This window comes from Camarhynchus parvulus, chromosome 3 (assembly GCF_901933205.1).
Source record: "Camarhynchus parvulus chromosome 3, STF_HiC, whole genome shotgun sequence".
Taxonomy (NCBI): domain Eukaryota; kingdom Metazoa; phylum Chordata; class Aves; order Passeriformes; family Thraupidae; genus Camarhynchus; species Camarhynchus parvulus.
Window position 1 is genome coordinate 46,309,839 of NC_044573.1, and position 21,794 is coordinate 46,331,632.

At 43.1% G+C, this 21,794-nt stretch overlaps 1 protein-coding gene across 1 annotated transcript in view; it reads right to left on the reverse strand.

The window, feature by feature from the left end:
• Nucleotides 1-9,870: 9,870 nt before the first annotated feature.
• UST (uronyl 2-sulfotransferase) overlaps nt 9,871-21,794 on the reverse strand; it is a 155,295-nt gene continuing 143,371 nt past the window's right edge. Inside the window, 1 exon segment of the mRNA XM_030944405.1 lies at nt 9,871-14,167. Within this exon segment, the coding sequence (XP_030800265.1) occupies nt 13,884-14,167 (284 nt within the window). The 3' untranslated portion in view covers nt 9,871-13,883.

Consider the following 21,794-nt stretch of genomic DNA (forward strand, 5'->3'; position numbering starts at 1 on the left):
ACGTACTAATAACTCAGCAGAATAATACATGTGGTAAGATATTCAGTAATATTCAGCTTTACCCATGCATTCCTTCTCCTCTGTTTTTGTACAGCGTTCCCCTTCTTCTTACAGTTAAGCCTGGACATATTTTTTCTATTTTAAATTTTCCAATGATTTGTACAAGAGAGTATTAAATTGCTAAAGGGCATATTAAGTATTACTGCTCTGTTAAACTTGAATGAAGCAATGCAAGTCTGGAACACATTTAATAAATCTGCAGCCCGATAAGGAAACTCTCTTCGTCGAATCTGACATTCCTTTGCACTAATCACCTTTGAGAATGAACTGCCTCTAATTCTTTTATTCTTTCAACTTTCTCACCCCAGAACTAAAACCAGCTGCAGGCTTCCCTTTTTTGGCACCATATAATTTACAACCCTTTCCACAACCTTCAGAGGAAGGTGTGCAGGAGCCGGGCACTGTCGAGGCTGCAGATCTGTCCACATGGCCTCACTGGAGCACCCCTTGCTTACATTTTTCCAGGGTTTTTTTTAGTTGGAAAATGAGCACATAGCACAGTCAGCTCTGAGGAGGGCTCGTGGTGAGTATGTGGAAGCTGTACCAAGAAAAGACCTACAGCAGTGAATGCAGGGGGAGGAGACCAAACCAGGCCATCCAAAATTGCCTGGGAAAGCTTGGAGATTTAATACTGAATATTTTTCTTTAACCCATTTTTTGAAAAATTACTCTTTCACTTGAAAAGCTCACAGGTCATCTCCAGGGTGATTGACCTCCTTAATTTGACCTACAGGGGAAGTGGCCATTGAATTAGGCTCCATGAGGAAAGAGTTTGTGAAATGTGAAACCATTTCAGGGGTGATATATGGTGACAAATCAGTTTTGATGGATGACAACTCTTCTAGATGGCTTTGCTTTGCATTTCAGTTTCTTCTCATCGTGTATCCCTTCACTGCATCTGTCCTTCTCACTCCCTGCACCTTCTCACCTCACAGGGCTTTTCTAGCCTGTCTGCTGCATGCTACACTTATGTTTAGCATATTAAATGAATTAAGTCAGGAAGATTATGAAACCTACTTCAACAGAGATTTCAACCCTTGTGAGAAGCCTGTATAAACTCTCAGACCTGCTGATAAAAGAGCAAAGAGAAAACCTCCAGGTCTCTGTGATGAAAACTGCAGCTTTCTCATATCATATGATAAATAACCTTGTTGTAGTCAACATTTCTTGCAGATAGCCTCTTGCAGAGCCCCGGACTCACTCTCGATCCTCACTCAGAAGGAAAGTCTGACAGTGGCATGTACAGCTACACTGAACCTGCTGCCATGCTCCTAGAACTGCTCCTAACAACTGCTCATCTACCTGACAGCCTGCCCACCCAGGTGCCACTGTACCCAGGTTCCAGCTGGGCACTCAGGTTCCAGCTGGGTACTCAGCCTCATGCCCTGGAGGAGCTGGGGAGCAAGAGAGGAGGGTTAAGAGGCAGAGAAGATGATGGGGTGTCTGCGAGGTAGCAGGAAGATAGGACACAACCTTTTATTTGGGAGAGAAGGACAGATGGTGAAGTCAAAATAGTAGCCATAGGATTGATGGTTGAGTCCTGGAGCCTAGTGAGAGGAAATTGTGTGTCCTTCTCCTTTAAAGTGAATGTACAGTAAAGGGTACCCATGCCGTGTGCCAGACTGGCAGGACAGAAAAGGAAAGCCGGTCCGTGTGAAGAGGGCAAGTACTGTATTGACAGCGAGAGCACAAGGCTCCTCATACTTTTCTGATGACACGTTTCAACCCAGATCAAGCTCTTTAGGAGTGAGCTGCCTCATGTGTCACAACCCTCAAATCCTTGGCCTCTGCACTGAGACTACCAATGAGAATGTCAGCTATGATGGTGGGTTTATTTTCACTGGACTGAATGGACTTCCCTCTCATTCCACAGAGAGCACGAGACAGCTGTAAGTTAGCAACAGCTTTTCCTTGGAGAGGGGCCCGAGGCATAAGATTTAAACCACCTAATCTCTCTCTGTGCCCATGTCCCAGAATCTATGTTCTGTCCAGACGAAAATAGCTAACAAGGAACCACAGCAAGTTTACCTAAGGAAAACTGCACATAGCCCTTGAGGTGCTGCTGGAGGAGAGGTAATGGGAAAGGGGGGAACAATACGGGGGAAGGCTCCTGCCTCAAGTGAAGGAAGAGATCCAGGTTCCCACTCCTGAAGTGAAGACTGGGTACATCATGTACTTTTAAATGTGCCCAGCAAAGCTGGGATTATGATAGTGAATGATGTCTCAAGAGAGTGATAAGGTTTAGGCTATTCATCTTCTTTTGGGCTTTGATGTCACCAGAAGAATGGTCCATCTGTGTGGAAGTTCAATTTGTTCTTCCCGCTGCCAAAAGTCAGTGGGAATATGTTTTTGCAGGTTTGATGTTTGCTCACAAAAGGTTGTCACAACCCTAGCTTGAAAACGACTTTTCACAGCCTCGGCTTCTTTGGTTGGCTTTTGAAAGCAAGCCGTATATTATCATTTCACTACTCAGCAACACGCGTCCTCCTCCCTCCTCTCCCTCCAGCGCGCCTGGCTTTTGCCCAGATCATGAGACACCAGGGGCCACTCCCTGGTTTTCATCTTCTAATATCCCGCCACATCTCACACCACCTCCCGCCCGGGATCTCTTGCATTCCTCGGTGCCCGAGTGCTCGCCAGAGCCACTCGTTCGCCCGTCCCGGCTCTCTCGGCCGTTCCCTTCCCGTGCCCCGCAGGTGCCCGCGGGAGCGCGGCCCGACCGCGGAGCTGGAGCCAGCAGCGAGCCCCGGGCGCTTTCGGGAGCCGGAGCCGCTCCCGGCGCGGGTCCACCTGCCCGGGCCGGGCGGGGATGGCCGCGGCCGCGGCTCCCTCTAGTGCCCTTCGGGGAGCCGGCATCGCCCCGGGGCAGCTTCGCCCCTCGGCCGTGCCTCGGGGGCCATGGGCCTCGCGTCTGTGCCCCGAGAGACCGGCTGGGGACATCGGCTCTCCCCTCCAAGGCAGGAATTCCAGGGAAGGAACAGAGTCCGCCCCAAAAGTGCTGGGGAAAAAGAAGACCTTCGCTTTTTGCATGGAGAATAATTTGTTCTCTGTCCACTGCTTCTCATTATAAATGCTATTTTTCCCCAAACAGGATGTTGGGCCAGGGGAGGTAATATAAACAGATGCATTCTTTGAAAGCTTGCGGTGCATTTTTGCGGAGCACAGGCTCTGCACTGGAAATGCAGAGACCCACGAGGTATGGGAACAAGGGATCACAGCAGCAGGAGGAAAAATCCTTCCTCTGACAAAAGTGAGTCAGCCCAGAACCTCCCCTGACTTTAGAACTTTTTCTTGAGGAGCAGAGAGCATAAAGTTGAGACTTCTAAACAAAGAAGTCTCAACAAAGAAAACCTCTAAACAAAGTTGGTATTGGTAGCTTACTGGAAGAAAGCCTGAAACAGTATTATAGGCAGCCTTGCCTCCTTTTAAAAAATGTGCAGCATTAGTTAATTTACACCAGCACTCACCTTTGATGACCAGAACAAAAGAGGACGAACAAATTCCATCTCTGCTCATTTCCCTTCAGCCTGGCTCTAGCATCTGAAAGCCAGTGACTGGCAGGTTTATTAAGCAGTTTCACCTGGACCCATCACATCATCTGGGCACGGCTTGAAACTTTTCCTCATTGCTGTGTGCTCCTGTCTCTTATCAGGTGTGGGCTTTTCACCATCAGGGGCAGGGAAAGTGGAGCCAGAGAGGCTGTGACTGGCTTTTTTGCCAGCTCCCTTATGGATATCAAACTGCATGGACGATGCCCAATATCTGTACCAGGAGTAGCTTTGCTTAACCCCTCTTGTACAGGATTCTGCCCCTTACACCCCACGTGTTCATCACCTCTGTTTTGGTTTCTTTACTCTGGTCTCTAACAACTCTTAAATCTTCTAGAAGCAAAACCCTTCTGTCTTTTGTTCTAACCCCTCCACAGAGTTCCAGAGGGCCACAGTGTTTTGAAGCTACGCACATTACACTTGCCTGTGTCCCCATACAGTGCCCACACCAAACACACACTGACCATGTCACTGCAGCACTAGGCTGGGAACTTGCCATTGCTGCAGCAGTGCCAGCCTGGTGTTGCCCCCCTTGGTTGTTTCAGATTGTGATCCCCTTTGTGATGGCACTTTCAGGCAGGCTCCACCGGCCCTGAACAAAATCACCATTCAGGCAGTCTCCAAGCCTGCAGTCCCTACAGCTAATGCAGTGCTTCCCCAAGAATGAGCTACCAAGTACTGGTGCAAGGTTCTGGGCTTGTCCACACCATTCCTCTGCCAGATCTCCCCTTGAGCAGTGCAAATGGGAATGATGAGTAAGGGAGTAATACCTTTTGACTCACTGGACTAAAGCAAACTACTTTTGGATGGACAGGCTGGAAAAAACAATGGATACTTAGGGTTGGTTTGGCTTGGTCATTTTTTCTGTTTCATCTAACTGAAATGACTGGCATGCACTGGAGAGGAAGGAAGAAGGGGAAAGCTGGCTATTCCCAAGCATTGAGCACTGCAGTCTAGGCCTCCTCAGCAAGAGGCTCCTGTAGTTTAACCTGCACTCATCCCCTTCCTGCATAAGGCTTCCTCTGCATGTAAAGCATCTTTCTTCCAGAATCTACTGTTTCAATTGAACTTCACTGTGAGGTAAACACAACATCATTATCATGACTATTTGTAATTACTATCACAATTTTATCTTAAATATTACCAGTAAGAGGAGTCTTCAAGGATATGACATGTGACTGCTGGCTTCACAGTACATAAGGGCTGGCCAAAACCTGAATGGCTATTTTGAACAAGGTAGATTACCTGTCCTGTTCCAAATTACTTTTCCTAGCTCACTATCTGGTAGGAAAGCAAGGAAGTTTTTCCCATGGAAAATTTCCCCAGGGAAGTTCTCAGGACCTCCTTTTTATTTCTGGAAGAAGACAAACAAGGGCAAAGTCCCAAAGTGGTTTAGGGAGCTACATTCAGCTGTCTTCCAATGGTGCCCATGCTCTTTGCTGAGCCTGGGACCGAAAGAGAAGGAGGGAGGTGAAGGCTGAAGAGCTGTGGGCACTGAGCAGCTGCAGCTCAGCTGGATTGTGAAGGGTCTGGGGCACTTTTCACAGACACTGGTGGGAGGCAGAGGAGCACAGCTCCTCCCTGCAGAGGCTGTGTGTAAATAAGGCCAACAGTGCAAGCGTTTGGGTTTGCATGGTCTGGCTCTGCTGCAGCTATTGTGATTCCTGTTATTCAGGAATTCTACAAAACCTTACCAATTCTCATAAAAGTTTTGCAGAGTAGATAAATACTGCACTCCAGCATTCATAGTGAGGGAAAAGGAAAGCTTTAAGCAATTAGGCTGGGCCACACAGCGATTCGGCAGCAGGCCGGGCCACCAGCTGCACAGGGCTCCCAAGGCATCCTCATCTGCCACCTGCCACAGCACCAGCACTGGCCCATGGCCTGGGCAGCTCTGCCAGGGGGCTGGGGAGGGGGCACTGTGGGACCACATCAATTGTCAAGGGAAGAAAGGGTTTCTTCTTCCTTAAGTTAGCAGGAGCAGCAGCTTTTGGAAAAGATGCTGACCTGCAGATAGATGCATTTTCCCTGGATTGCCCCAGTGGGCTTTGCTATCTATTATGTGCTTTTCTTTTTTGTAGAGAAGTAAGAAGCTCTTAACTTTGGTCAGAGCTGTTTTTGGCCAAGGTTTTTCCAATGCCTCTGTTCCCTTTTCTGTGGTGAAAACAGAGAAATGGACTGCATCTCACCTCGCCTTTCTTGCTGGAGCTGGCTGCTGTAGTGCTCTCCCTACAGGAGAAGAAAATGCTTTAGGCTCCTTTGGGTTCACCAGTCCATGTCCATAAGGATTTAGAATAAGTTTGAGAAGAAGCCCCAGTCCTGAGGCAAAAAGAGGACATTGTATTTTCTTCTTGAGAAGCAAAAAGCTTTTTTAACTCAGAAGATATTGTTTTGGAAAATCAGAGCCGACTGCACTAATTCAATCTCCTTTTCCGCATTTTGGAGCGATAAAGCATGCATGATGCTGTTTGACACTGATATTTGTAAGACAAAGTAGAGGTCAAATTTGCTGAATGTTTTCCAAATTCCAGTGAGGTTTATCACAAAGAGCCCCATGCACAGACCCAAGTGGCATGACTGACAAGGGCTGGATTGTGGAGTCACTAAAAAGCTCAGTTTCCAGCCAGTGCTGATGGGCCAAATCATGTTCTTTGGGGCAAAACCTGATGGAAAGCTACAATTGTGCAGAGAGACTCCTTGGAGTCTCCTTTCATGGCTAAGTTTCTGACACCAAACTCCATTGTGAAGATCTGGGTTTTCATGTTTCAAGGAAAAAGTGCTTTCATGCAGCACTGTCCTCTACCAGCAGCACCCTGCCTAGGTCTCATGAGAAAGAGCTTGGAACTCAGCCCGTGGGGCAGGCAGGAGGCTGCTGCTTTCCCTCCCCCACACCCTGACATCTCCCCAGGATCTCTGCAGCCTCTACGGAAAAGAAGCACTGCTGGGATTTCTTTGCCAGCTTCCTGTCCAAAGAAGTGCAGGAAAAAAGTTTCTTTTCCACAGCAAGTGCTGACAGGACCAGCAGAAACTTGTCCAAGGGAGATTGGTAGAAGTGCCCACCAGTACACCGTGAGCAAGAAACCGGCTTGGTTTCCCCCACTCCACTCAGACACCAACCCCAGGGCTGCTGCTGGCACTGAGTGTCTCTGCTTACATTGGAGGACTGACATGGATGCTTCCTTGCACCCTGACGGGCTCACCTGCCAGTGCATTTCAGCCTCCCGGCCCAAAGCCAGAAGGGAAGGATTTGGTATTAATTTGGCTAAGCCTCATTATTTCAACAGAGACAGGCCAGCACCTGTCCTAACACTCAGAACAGAAACTACATCTGGAGCAGGAACAAAGATGACACCTGCAAGGTGGGCTCAAAATCAAGAGCCTTCCCCCACTATTAAAGTTTGGAGCCAGGTTTACAGGTCATGCATCTCCATGGACACTTGGAACAGAGGATTATGGCCACATTTGCACAATCTTCCTTAAGATGCTCCCGAGAATATTTAGGCAAAAGCTCTAATTATGTGTGCTGTCCAGGTGAGGGAAGGACAGGGAAGAGATGAGAGGAAAGCACCAGATCTCTCAGGTGAGAGGCATATGCCCCTACCCAGTAAGCAGAAGGTATCAGAAGTTGGGGTTTATGAGTACATCAGACAAAACTGACTGCTTGGGAGCTGTGTGAGAGCTCTTTTTGCTCTGTGGTGGTTGTTGAACAGTGAGGCATCACTTCTTTTTCTGGTTTTTTAAGCACTGTGGAAAACCAAATGAAAAAATAGCTTAGACCACATACATGAACACAGGTCTGATGACTTTTCAGGTAGTGCCACTTTTACAAGTGCCACATATTGCAGGAGAAAATGTGACTGTGTTCTTGTGAATGACTAAATTTACAAGATGTGACTTCAGCCACCTATCCATCTGCTTATCTCCTCCTAACTGCTACAGGAACACTGTTCCCAAACATGATGACATTTTACAACCATACCATTCCTGCAGGTCTTTAGTATGCAACTGAACAGATAAAACTTGGAATTAATATTTGTCCCGAAAGGAAATAAATGGTCTGCAGAAGGGCTAAAATATCATTCACATTTAGGCAGTTAACCAAAAGATTTTCCCAGTTTTAAGGAAAAGACTTGAAGTAACTAAAATTTTCCATAGTAGCTGTTTTGCCTTCTACAATCTAGGGCTGATCTTACAGCAGAAAAGAAGGTTCAAGGACTAAGACACTTGGCTAAATTATCATCAGCTCTTTTTCACAACCTTTCTGTGTGACATTTGGAATATCACTTACACACTTGCTGTAACCATTCCCAATGTATGAAATGGGGATAACAGCACTTTACTTCCACCTGTGGATCAAAAGGATAAGCATATGAATAATTTCATTAAACAATATGGTTCGGAAAGAAATACCCTACACAGACTGACCCTGGCAAGTACACCCAAATAGAACCAAACAGAGGAAGTGAAAATGGAAAAGACTCACAGCTCTTCTGTGAAGAAGAGGAAGCACAGGTTCCTCATTGCCCCTTCTTCTAGCACATTTATCCAGCATGATCTTGAGAATCTTGTCTTCTTTGAGGAGTCAAAGACTAACAACAGCAGCTGAATTCCTCTCCCTGAGCTTCCCACCACACCAACTAGATAGGAAGCTTCAAGAAGAGAGCCCTGTGTGCTGTGGGAAACCACAGCCTGGACTGCCACTCTTGTGTCTGGTACGAACAGTAACCACCTCTGCTTCTTTCCTGCACCTAACCCGGAGATGATCATGAGTTCAACCCTGTCACATGCAATTGGCTTTTGCTACCTGACAATGGTCCCGTGACCCTTGAGGTTATCCAAAGTCTCCTGTAGTAAACTGGAGAACTGCAGGAATACTTTCCCTTGTGGCACAGTAACTAAATATTACTCCGCCTGTTAGCAGCAACACTGTGCCAAGGATTTGTTTCACTCTGCTCATCACTTGCATTTGGAGAGAGGTTTGCAGAAGGATCAAATCCGTGTGTCTGATGAGCTCCTGCACATCAGATACAGGAATAGGCTGCGTGCTTATGCTCTGCCAAGTTTGTGAGGTGAAGTGGCAATTTGAAAGCACAAAGAAAAAGTAAAAAATCCAGTACTTTCTTAACAGTACAAATCACAAATTTGAAGAAGCATTTGATTTTGAAGCATGGTATCAAGTTTTCTAGATAAGACAAAGCCACAGAGTGAGCAGCTTGTGTGCCACTGCTGCTGGTTGCTCTATATCGTCCTTGTGTTTAGACCAATAATGTTATGAACAGCATCACTTCCATGTATGACTGCTAAGCTCTACTTTTCACAGCACCAATTGCCCTGTAGTATAGCTGAATTATTTAGCTTTTGGGTTTTTTGCCCATTGCATCCAAAGAAAGGAACAGAGAGATGACAAAAGTGTGCATAAAGCACACTCCAATGTGCCTGCCTGACAGCAGTTTTATTAACTTACCCTTCCAGCCACAATCAGTTAAATACAAAACCAACTCACATTCCTCCTTTACCCACTGAGAAAAGGAAATCCACATGTTTATATTCAAAATCTGCATTTAAATAAACCAGTGGTCAAATCTTGCCATCTTACATTGTCTGCAAGGCTAAATCTGTATTTGCAGAAAACTTTCCCCTTCCCCCATCCCACTGCCCCCATAACAACCTTACTGCAGGCTCTTCCAATATGACAGGGTCAGCCATTGGTGCTGAGACTCAACCATTACGGTCTGCTGGTGCTCTTCTCACACACACACTGATCTTCTGAAGCTTACAACTGAGATCCAACATTCAATGCGCACTGCAGCTTGGCATACAACGCCATTTCCAGACAAACCAAAGCAAACTTACCACTGCTTCTCAGCTGTGAGACATCAGGAGTTGATTTATGCTGGCTGCAACTTAACTTTCAACCTTCAAACCAAGATCCCTTCCCATCCACTTTAATATTCTGCAGTGAAGTTTTTTTACCCTCCACTGGCCATTTCTCACGGAGTTGCCTTCCGACACCTTCCTGCCATACGTGTGGGTACTTAAGCAGAGCCTAACTTTGCAAACCCTCCCTTGGGACAGATCCTGCAAAAGTTGTTCCAGTGATTCCATTGCCAGCAGACAGGCACTTCCAAGGCTCGGTAACACCCTTGTTCTTCCCATGGAATCTGTGTGTGGAGGTCTGTATGTAGCAACACTCAGCTCTTTACTCTGGTCTTGGCTCGTGCAAGCAGACTGATCAACAGTGTTCTATGTGTTAGCTGAACGCCTTGCAAAAAAGGCCGAGTCCTTTAAAAATAAAACAGAAGGAATGCTGTGGTACTGTATTACAGTATTTTAGCTCTCAAAAATGTTGCTGTGTTGTTTTAGGCTAATGTTCTAACATCACAGATGTTCCCTTTCTTAAAATGGAGGGAATGATCGGAGCACCATTACTCTTAGCTGGGAATTTATTATCAGGTCTTTATTTTTTAAAAGAATGTAGAATTTTATTCTTTGGCAGACAATGTTTTTTCATTTGATAAGAGGATAAAAGTTGGCATGCAGTGTGGTTTCCTTTGCTAGTCAAAAAACATACCTATACATTCAATTTAATTGTATCAAATACTGAAAGGAGGAAAAATTCTATGGCTTGAATTCACAGATGTATTCTCCAACATTTAAAATTTGTGGCTTTGTTTGTGTGTTTATGCTACAATGCACCATTTTACATCCTAACACTCAAATGATTCATCCAAGATCCACGATAAAAGAACTGCAAAGAAACGGGAATGCTTTAAATACACCATCAGGTTCATGTACTTTCAGTTCTGCCAAGCCGCTTCTCTACATACAAGTAGAGAACATTTGAGACACACTGACTTAGCCCTGCATCACCAACAAAATTCATGTGGCAGAGAAGTAAATTGAACAGAAACAAAAAATGGCACAATTTGTCATTGTCACTTGAAACTTAAGACTAAAATTTATTTTTTTCCAGAATGCTGCATTTTAACAACCGTTGATTCTCTCTTTAGTGTGAAAGCACTGATACTTCGCTTACATTGTAACATCACTCTGACTACTGAAGCTTTTATGCCTGGCCATCAAACACCGTATCTAGTAAAAATGCAGTGTATGGAGACTAAGTTGTTTCTCTCCTGGATAAAACTTCTACTTAGCAGCCACGGAACACTGGACAATGTACTTCACTGTACTGACCACACATCTCAGGTGAGTAAAACAATTCAGACCTCAGCTCACACCTCTGGACAGCTTGGGAGATGGAATAACCCAGGAGCAACCTGCTCCCGTCTTACTGCTCAAGTATGACCTTCAGAGGATGCCCTAGGCTGTATCCAGCCCTGCTCTGTCGGGCGCAACTCCAGTATCCTCCCCACAGCCACTGCATCCAGGCAGGAAAACTACAGTAAGCAAGAGCACTATGGCGCCAGGAAGAAATGTGCAAGTTTTATTTTTAAACATCATTGGATTGAAAAATAAAGAATCATATGGCTTATTGATATTTCAGGAGATAGTAGTGAATAAGTTAAAGAAGATTTCATTCCAAAACATATGTTGCTTCATTTATAGCTAAGCTATTGTAGAGATATATTTTCTTATTTTTCTAAGTGTTGAACCACCACCTTTTTCCCCCCCAAAAAGATCTCCAAGTTGGCACTTTCTACAAAGGTGTTGTGGCCTAAAGGCTTACAAATAATGATTTTTTTTGAATAAGAAATATTCATCAGACCCAAACATAATTATTTAAATCAACCTCTTCCTGAGCAACTTAGAATTTGGAATGTGCTGAAAAGTTTCAATAAATAAGTCAAAGATTTACCAGCTTATAACGTACCTTTTAAAAGTTAAGCAAAATATATTTAATTACAGAGGAATAGGCCATAGGACCAGGAATATTAGATGCTGTGTGCCAGATAAATTTAAGAACTACCATTTGAGGAGGAGAGGCCAGGTTGATTGTTACGAAAATACAACAATATTAAAACCTAGCAAGTAAATCACAAAGCAGCTTCTGTATTTAGATTATAAGTAGTGATGGCTGAAGATACCATTAAATAAACAAACAGATAGAAACAGACTTTACTGTAGGTGGCAGTGAACTCTCAGGAAGGGTGAATGTGTTAAGTGACTATGTTCTGTTAAAACGTGGGCAGAAAAAGGATTCAAACAGAATTTCAGAAACATGAGAATACTAGTTCCTTCCAAAATATAACAACTCCACAGTGTGTAAACTAATCATTACTCTTTCAATGTAATTTCATAGAAACCACTTAAAATATACAATGCAGCAGATTCATATTTTAGCTAATATGTTAGTTACTATCTGTCCCATTTTCAGCTTTCTTTAATGTGCTCCCCCACAGTAGTGCATTGCTACCACCAACCTGGATGTTAATAATGAGAACAGAATCTTCTTCCTAGTATTTTCTGTAAGTTAGCATCTTGTCTTAACTCTCCTTTATTTTCATTCTCTGTGTATAGGTAAAGACTGAGGAGTGAAGAAGATTGACCATAATTTCTATTGGCTCTCAGCAGGCTCATGGAAGAGGAAACCCTTGGAAAGCCCATTTGAGCTGATCCCGAGTTTATATGCTTCATCCATCACAAAATAACTTTTGCTTGATGTAGTAAACCGAAGTATGACCTTGCAGATGGCAGCCATGGAATAGGAACCAAAAATTTTCTGGTAGGAGTTTGAGAAAGGATGTGAGATAGACAGAGGTGGATTGTTCATATCCTGACAAGATGTACCTCATCCTGCATCTTGTACCTGCTTCTTTCCTGTGCTCTGGGGACAGGAATTTATTGCTCTTATTCTCTCTTAGTCCAGCTTTCTCTGGCAACAATGGTGCATAAGGGGCCAAGACCTCATCAAGACCCCAAACTCCCCCCTATTCTGCTGTGTAGCAGAAGGCCAAGAAGCTCTGCCCAGGGCTGCCTGTGGGTATGTCCCTTCTGCACCTGAAGGGCTGGTAGGCTGGCCAACAGCCAGCACACCCACACATCACAGGGAATCCCATTCCAGAGACACCCAAACACCTGAATAACAGCAGCACCTCACACAGTGGTGCTACTTCTCTTTCACCAGCTTCCACCAATCCCTTTTCTAGTGTTGGCAGATAATATTTGTAGTGATTAACAAGGGCAACTTTCACAGTGACTCTCTTTCAAACCTATCACTGAATCAGCTTTGGCTTCAGAGAGCGCATCGTCTTGTATTTGATGATTCTGAACTATTTCAACTAGAGAAACTGTGTATACTCATATTGTTAATTTTCCTTCTAGCCACACTAAAAGCAGGAGCTTGGTGTTTGTGCTGGTGGGGAAGCTGCGTTCAGATTCAGAAGTGAACAATTAAATTCTGCAGTTGCAGAAATACAGTCATGCTTAATAGGAGCTCCAGATCACCGGAGCTTTTTAATGAGTAGCTTTTTCTGCATCTCTTTGGATTTGTGACCCAAAAGAATGATAAAAATCTAAAAATACCATTCTTGAACATAAACCCCATATGTTACACCTTTTCCTTCAGAGTCTGATAGAAACATACTCTGCTGACATAAAGCTCTGCCTGGCACTTTAAATTTGTTGTTGCCATTCACCGACCTGGTAATGTTTCCCACTCTATGAACTAGAAGCTTTTACCAAAAATATCTGGTTCCTGTAGCTTGCCTCACACTCACTAGTACTGATTTGGCAGAACAGCAGCCCTGCTCCTCTGGCACAGGTAATTCAAGGAGCTGTTACCCAGCCTCTTTCTGAGCCTGGTATCCTTGGGTTTGAAGACAAAGCAATGGCTCTGACCACACCACTGGGATACCAGTGTGCTTTGGACAGAAAAAGGCACTACTCCCAAACGGCTCACTGCCTGTAGTTCATGCCACAGTGTTGTGCCATGAAGACTTTTTTCTGGTCAAAGAGAGAGATGAGAATCTGTAAGATTTGCTTTTCAAGAATGCTTAATCTATTATTTTGCATTTTGCAGTTCATGAAGGACTACTGTATATTCCAAAAGTTATTTTGTGACAGATGGTAGGTACTTCTCTCTTGAACTATGCTGTATCAAGGATGCTATAGAGCCAACACTGTATAATGAATCAAACCTGCAAAATCAGGTATCTCCCAATGGCTCCAGCATGTGGGAATGATCGCTTCTGTTCCATTTCAAATCCGCTGCGCATTAAATCAGTTCCTTAAGGAATTACTTTTAATAATAATTAAAAAAAAATCTTGAGAAAGCTGGAGGGGTCACCAGAAGAGAAAGGATAGCTCTTCCATCCATCACCTTTTATAGATATCCTCTAGCCACTTTTCATCATCTTCTTCCTCATCATTTATTGGTTCTTCTGTTTCCAGGGGAGAAGGAATGAAGAACTCAGGTCTGGGACTTGGTTTCCTGATATCAGACTTCAGTCCAAACTTGCGCTTTAGCAGGTGGAATTGTTCTTTGACATAGTAATAGAACTCATATTCATATCTCATGCGTTGGTAGAGGATCTGTATTGCTTCTGGAGAGGGGACGGTCTTTTTCACTGTCACAGTCAGATTGCCAAGTTTCCTATGTTCTGTAAAGAAAGAACAACAAGCAACATGGTGAGTGCTGATTAGTGAGACCAGACAGAAAGTTTTTAATTCAAACATTAAATCATGGCCCTGCTACATTACTAATACCAATGAGTTCAAGTTGTCTCTAACAATGGATTTACAGTTAACAAGATATGAAAAAAACCAGATGTTTGAAGTCAGACTTGCATGTTTAAATATGGATAGTTCACACAGGTTTTGTCTGCAGTCACTGAAAATCCTAATTGTCAACGGTTACCTGAAAATGCAAATCACATCATATGAACTATGAGCATGAGCCACACATAGAGAAACCCACAATCTTGCCTAGCTTTGGAAATTTGACATCAGTCATGCCACCAAGCTTAACTAATCAGTTATTTCCTATGTGGCATGTGGTGACCTGTCTCTGTTGTGCTTTATTATAGTTCAAATCTAAACAGATATTTGTCAACCTGAATCCATCTCAGGGTACCACCGAAGGATTGCTGGCATCACCACATGACACCTTAGGATCAACTGTGCCTCTTAACTTTCTCATCCTGTTATACCTGTTAATGGAACTAGACTCATCTTCCTCTCATGCCCTGGAAGATTTCACTACTTTTTGCTCACCCTGACACTTTTGCTTTGGCAAACTGAAATACAAACCTTTTATTGTTGATAAGGAATTAGAGTTAGTAACAAAAATACTGAATTGTGTCTTTGCCTTCTCTCTCAATAAATGAGTCTATCACTGGAGATGAATGTATTTAAGCAAGGTGTAAAGCAAAATCTGAAGGCAATAATTTTGCTCTTTTCTAGATGGCAATTGGCTGCCAGAGCATCCCAAGAATTTTCATCCTAAGTATATAACATGGGAACCTAATTCTTATTGTAACAGCAGTTCTTTAAGTCAGAAGTATTCAAAAGGGTCAGGCCATGAAGGACTGCAAAGAAAAAGCTAACATGGAGGAAGCAGACAACAAAGAACATTAAATGTTTCCAGCTGGGTTCCAGTGGCAACAACCACCCTCACTTCCACAGGGAATCCTTGAATCAAAATGTGATTTTACCATGGGCAGAGTTTTGCTTATGTGAGCAGAACAAATGGAAGTCTTCTGAAGCACCTGCCAGCAAAGCTTAACGAATGTTTAACATCTCTACAGAGAAACAGATTTTCACAATTGCTTACACATAAAGCTAAGGGAGGCAGCGCTGGGTGCTAGCAGAACAGTGGGTTGTTCTTGGGATTCCACAAGCGATCTGCTTATCCAAGAGAAATAATCAAGAATAGCTTTTTAGGGAAGAGAGGAACTTTAAACAAAGACAAACCCTTTCATCCCAAGAGGTAATAAAATGCTAGTAAGTCCATCTAGCAAGCACAACAGCAATGATCTTTAGACAAAAAGTTGGTACAAGATTTTAAATCTTGAAAAGTATGACAGATGGGTAGAGCACAGCATTGAACATGAAAGGCTTTCTTTAAATTTCAAAAGATTAATATTCATATAGCTTAAGGTAGCCACACTTGTAAAAAAATTAAATTTTCAGTTGGTGAACACACATTTTCCTCCTTCAGAGTAAAATAATTAGAGAAAAACAACTCAGAACATTTTAATAATACTACATGAGACAAGTGCTGCTGGGGGGGACATCCTTTTAATCACTGGACTTCACTGTGTCACACCCATCTAGTGCAGAAGAAAGAAGTTATATCTGAAATATCTATATCTGAAATAGTTTTGCTTATCAACTGTAGAGTAATTTGAAATGCAGGAAGAATGATACAAAGAGAAGATCTGTTGACTAGCTTACCCAATGCAACACTGTTCTAAATCACAAAAAAAATATTTAAAGCATTAATTCTATTTTGCATCTATACTTTTAATTCCTTCTCTAAAAGAAGAATGGTTTTTAGTAGTTGATAACCATTAAAACATACTACTTTGTAATTAAATGGAACTTTTACACCAAAGTTAGTAGTTCTTTACACTGAAATCTGTCTCTACTCATATATGTAAGTAATTAAACAACTGAGTACACAGTCCTCTATTCTTTAATTACAGTGATGAAGGTGAAATATGCTCTATATTTATTGACTGTTTATCAATTTGCTTAGTTTTATTTAGATAGTTGTGAAATTATTAAAATATACAAAAAAAAGCAAGAAGATAGATGCCATTTTAACATGCTATTTAGCTAAGAAAAAGTATAGAGGAAGGATCAGGAAATGCTTGCATTTCAAACAGACAATGGCATAAAAAGCTGGACCTGTGGTTAGTGAATAGTGTGAAGTATTTTTGGTGAAAATATCTGGGTTCCCCAACAGCTTATTCCCTTCTGCACCACCTTCACCCATAGACCAGAATAGAGTCACAAATATGTCATCTTGTTAAATTTTTAGTCAAGTTGTTCAAGTTACCTTTAAATTGCCATTTTGTATGAGATGACTACATTCCAGAAAGGCCAATGTACTCAGTCTGTCCTTGGGTGAGAAAACTTTCTTATGATTATTAAGCACTTCAAGACACTCCTCTTTATTGTGCTTAACTGATAGCTCCTGCCAGCTTTGCAGTCTAGTTTTCTTTACAAATTCAGCAGCAAATATACACTACTAAATATTGCATTTATTAGCTTAAGCCTTTATACTGCCTGCCAACTTTGTTTTTATTTTACGTAAGTTATTTCTGCTACAGAAAACTCCATTTAGCTCACTGGAAAAAGCTCTTTACTTATATGGTCCCTCCAGGACTGTAAGTGGGGAAAGCCACTTTCACAGCTCCAGCTCCCTTAGTGGCTGCTCTCCCAGCAGAGAGAGACACTTGTGCTGGGCCCAGGAGTGCTGCCAACAAGGTGAAAAGCACGAGACTGCTTTCTTTGGGGGGCAGTCTGTGGGGCAGGAGCAGCCAAAGGCAATGTCCTCCCAGGCAGGGAGCCCAGCGCTCTGTGCCACCCTGGCAGCCCAATACACTCCTCCTCTGAATGTGCTGCTGCAGTGGCACAGGGGTTTCTGGATGTGTGCAATTCTCTGCTCTGTTCACACACTATGACTTCAGAAGTACACGTCCGAGCAGACAGAATCAGCCACACTCTGGAAGGCTGCAGGGGCTGTGTAAACTTTCTGGCTCCTGTTTGTTTGCCTTGCAGCACAATCATTGGAACCACAGAGCATGAAGAGCTGTGAGGTGTGGGCTGTTGGGTGGTGTGAGTTGGGCCTGTGCCTGGCTGCAAGCTCAGCCTCTTGATAAAACCAGTGAACTCTGCTATTTTTTGTACTTGAACTTTATTTAGGCTACGTTTTAATCTTAAATACTCTTAAAAGGCTCTTTAATACGGGTGAAATCACAAAACTGCCCCTTGAAGTCACCTCAAATACCTCTTCTCATCATAGAAGCAAAATGGGTAATTAGGTAGATCTGGCTTAAAGCCAAAATACCAATCTGCATATGCTACATAAACCACGCTGCCCCACCAAAGGACCCCCCTTTTATGACCTTTGAGACAGCTAACCAGATGGAGGGCAACAAACTATACCATTTACTTCTTAGGGTTATTTTTTTTAAAAATATGTTTGCTTTGGCATTATTTTCAATTACTAGAAGAATGTACTATACAGTAATGCACCTCCCAGGGCAGCCTGCTCATACCTTAAATTAAGACTAAACTGGTATGCAGATAGGAATGAAGAAAATTAAATTCTTTTGGGTTACCACTTGATGAGGGTTTACTGTTAGTTTCCACACTCTCACTTTTTTTTTTTTTAACTAAGAAATGGACATTACTCACTGCAGCAATCCAAACCATAGGGAAAAGTGAGTTTTATAACTTGTGGCTCCAAAAACCTGAATTGCCATATTTAGACAAAATGATCCTAAAGGCATTCTCCACCTCAGAAGAAACGTTCAGAACGATGTGCTCTCCAGTGTCCTGCTGTTTTGGGGGGTGCCGTGCAGAAGCTGCTCCAGGATGCAGCCACAGGGAGCCAGTGCCCCTGGGGCGGCCCTTGAGGAGAGGTGGGGCAGGCTGGAGGCAGCACAGGGGGGCAGCAGGCCAGCAGAGCCGTGGCTTGCCAGGCTCACACCCGCGGGGGAAGAACGCCACACCGAGCTGCGCTGCTCCCACGGCTGTGAGAGAGAACACGGTGGCTGTCACAGACACAGCAAACTCATTTCCTGCACTGGGCAGGGAGGCCCCACGTCTCAATTGTATGCAGCTGAGTTACAGCACATACCTACTTCTCCGGAGTTTTAAATGGAAAGAAATGTATGTCACTGTGGTTAGATGTGACGTGCGATGGGGTGAGGGTCTCTGCTTGATCTGCCTCTCATGGCTATGGTGCCAACCAGGGCTCTGATAGCTACACTAGAAATTACCTCCCTCAGAATGTTCAACTGCAGCTTAGCAAAACATTTTCTGGTACAATTGATTTACTTCACAAACTTTAAATTTTTAGCCTGGCACTTGAAGGATATCTGGAAAAGGACAGTTTGGGCAGAATGGATAAGACACCGATGTGCTGGGCTTGCATGTCTTTCCAATGCCACTGGGCTACTGCTGCTCAGGAGTCTCAGCCCAGGGCAGGTCCCTGGATCCAAGCCGAGGAGGGATGGTGTGCTGCAGCCAGACTCTGCAATGCAGCACCTTGCTTTGGCTCGTGTTTGTTAATGGAAAGCAGGGATGGTGGAGAAAATCTAACAGAGACACTGATCAGGCAGAAATATATTAAAAATCAAAACTGATGGAGAAGTCAAGTATCAATTTGTCCCCACAGTATCTACCAACTTCATCAGAAATACCATGAATCTCAGTTATCAACCTTTTTACCACTAGTTTACTCTCAGTTATTCACACCAACAAAATACAGTTTAGGTTTTAACAGCGCATAGATAAAGACTGGATCCTCATATGCATACTGGGGACAGTTATGCCAGGCTCACAGCAATGCTTGCTTGGTTTTAGCACTTCTGTCCTGAATTATTGTGGTGCTTTGCTGACACAGAACAACTCCTAACTTCAGGGGATGAGCAGAACTCTCGCACACTGGCACACAGCAGTTTCCTATCTCCTAAAGGTCAGGTACGGATCTCTCTGAAAGAGCAGCTCTCCAGAGGTCATGGAAACTCCCAGAACTTCAGGGATCTGCAATCCTAGGCAATGGAACATCCTATTATTTATCAAATAGGGATCTTGGGCTTGGCCTAGACACTGTAAAATGATGGAACTAGGTGAGACAGCAATGTTCTTTCTTCTTCCTTACCCCTACAACGAATAAAGAAACTGGAGGAATGAATAGTCTCCCTGTTAACATTACATAATTTCATTATTTATACTTACAAAGAAAAAAATGCAGGAAGCTCTGATAATGAGAAAGTGGCACAGAAAAATGGAGGAATGCCAAAACAGAGATTAGCCAGGAAGAGTTCAAAGAGATAATCTAAAAGATATGTAATCAAACAACTACTGATGTTCAAGGATGTAAACACCAAGGAGGCATGATATAAAATCACAGCAAGGAAGAAAGATGAAGAAAAAAGAAAATAGAAGTTAGTAATAAGTGATAAACATAAGGAGTACCTTGGGCTGATAAGGTCATAAATCACAACCATGTTCTTACACTGTACAAATAACATATATTTAGAAAATATTGCAGAGGTCAGCATTGCACTGGTATGGCTGTCAACTGGACAGTGCAACAGCGATATGAATTCAACAGTGCTCTTACATAACTTGAGCTGTTAAAGGCATTATATCGCTAGTATGAAACACTTGCCATACAACACACTCAGCAATGCTAATATATAACTTTCTCCAGCTACTACTCTCTGAAGTCTCTTCTCCAACCAGTAAGTAATATAAAGAAATCTCTAAACTCTCCTCCTGGAAATGTCACAGCCTTTGCTCCTACCAGTTCAGAGCTGTGGATCCAACAACATGGATTTCCAGCTGCATGGGACACTTCAGCCAACCCTGCTGTACCACACACTGCCTCTGATGCTGTCCTCAGCCTGGAAATGTGCTGTATCTCACACAAGGTCAGATAACAAATCTCAGCAAGATCTTCTAAGAGACTCCTTTATTTGGTGCATTTTAATGTTGCATTCCCAGTTCAGGTAGGTCAACACAGAAGATAAAGAAAAGCTGAAAAACAACCCACACTGGTAGAATGAACAGGCAGATTCTTATGAGAATGTGGTCAGGTACTTTTATAGCCATTAAGCAACTTTTAAGTTGAACTAGACAGAGTTGGAGGTTCCAAAACCAAAGTCATCTGCAGAGGAAATGCCAGGATTGTCTCGTTGGAGTTGCCGAAAGAACTGCTATGGTTGCAGCTCATACACTGCAATTTCTAATGTATCTTTTACAGCTGTTTAAGAGTTATTGAATGAATCCAGTCAAATCTGGATCTGACAAAACCACAAGTTAAAAATAGGTTCTTACAGATGGCTTGTGAACAGTGCTGCATAGTAGGTTAATCAGATACTAACATTATCACTTTTTTGCAGACAGAGGAGGGAGTTGCAGTGACCGAGACAAATTTCAGCAGGGCTTATGAGCAGGAAAAGCTTCACCACAGCTATGTGATGCAGAAAGCCTGCAGAAATACAGCCCAGAACTTGAGAATCTAGAGCAGGCATCTTGCCTTTGTGCTTCGAGTTATGGTAGGCTGCTATCTGTGATTTTTGTCCACAAAAAGGCGCGCTGTGCAAGCTAAGATGTCCAAGAGGGATGGAGAGAGGTGGAGGTATCTTTATTTCCATATATAGTATTGGTAAGAGAAACACTGGCATATAACATCCAGTTTTGTAACCACATCCTAAATCAGGAAGAGTATGAAAACAGCCTCACAATGAACACTGGGGTTGAAAGAGACACTTTGGAGAAAGATGATAAATTTGCTCTGGACAGCTTACCAAAAAAAGATGATTGAGTGGTGATTTGTTTACAGCATCTGCATATTTTCATGGTGAGAAAATGATGGGTACTGAAGGGTTGGAAGCAGGAACCAGACAAATGGACTGGAAGTATGGCACTGCTTTCTTGAAGTGGTGGGTGATTAATTGCTAGTACAAAACGAACACACTTGACTGCCTATCACTTGATAATTTTGCATCAATGATAGATAACTTAATGAATTCCAGATACTGGTCTCTATGCAGAAGAGAGATTGTGTGGCTGGCAGCACACAGGAAGCCAACCTCAATGACCCAATGATCCATTTCAATCTTTCACAGATTCAAGTTTCGAACATCTTGCTTGTGTCAGCTTCCAAGTCAGAAGCACCACATGCAAAAGCCTTTTTGTCACTGCATTTCAGATACCTCAGTGTGAATGTCTGTTTTGGAAGATGTCTGAACACCCAATTTGATACTTTTTCCACTTCTTGACTGTTCAAACCTAGTGGTCACCACCCTGTAGTATCAGGCCTTGCAGGAATGGGAAATAATCCTACATTTTTTCAAAAAAACGTTGAGACTATAGCCTTAAAAATTGTTAATTCTTAATGCAGCCTCTTATATGCTTAGCCTCTTAGACTTAAGCCTAAGTCTTCCAAGAGCACATATAAAGAAATAAGCAGTCATATGTAACTACTGACATGAAAAATGAATGCAAAAATAATACTAACTAGGATATAACTAATGTCTAGTA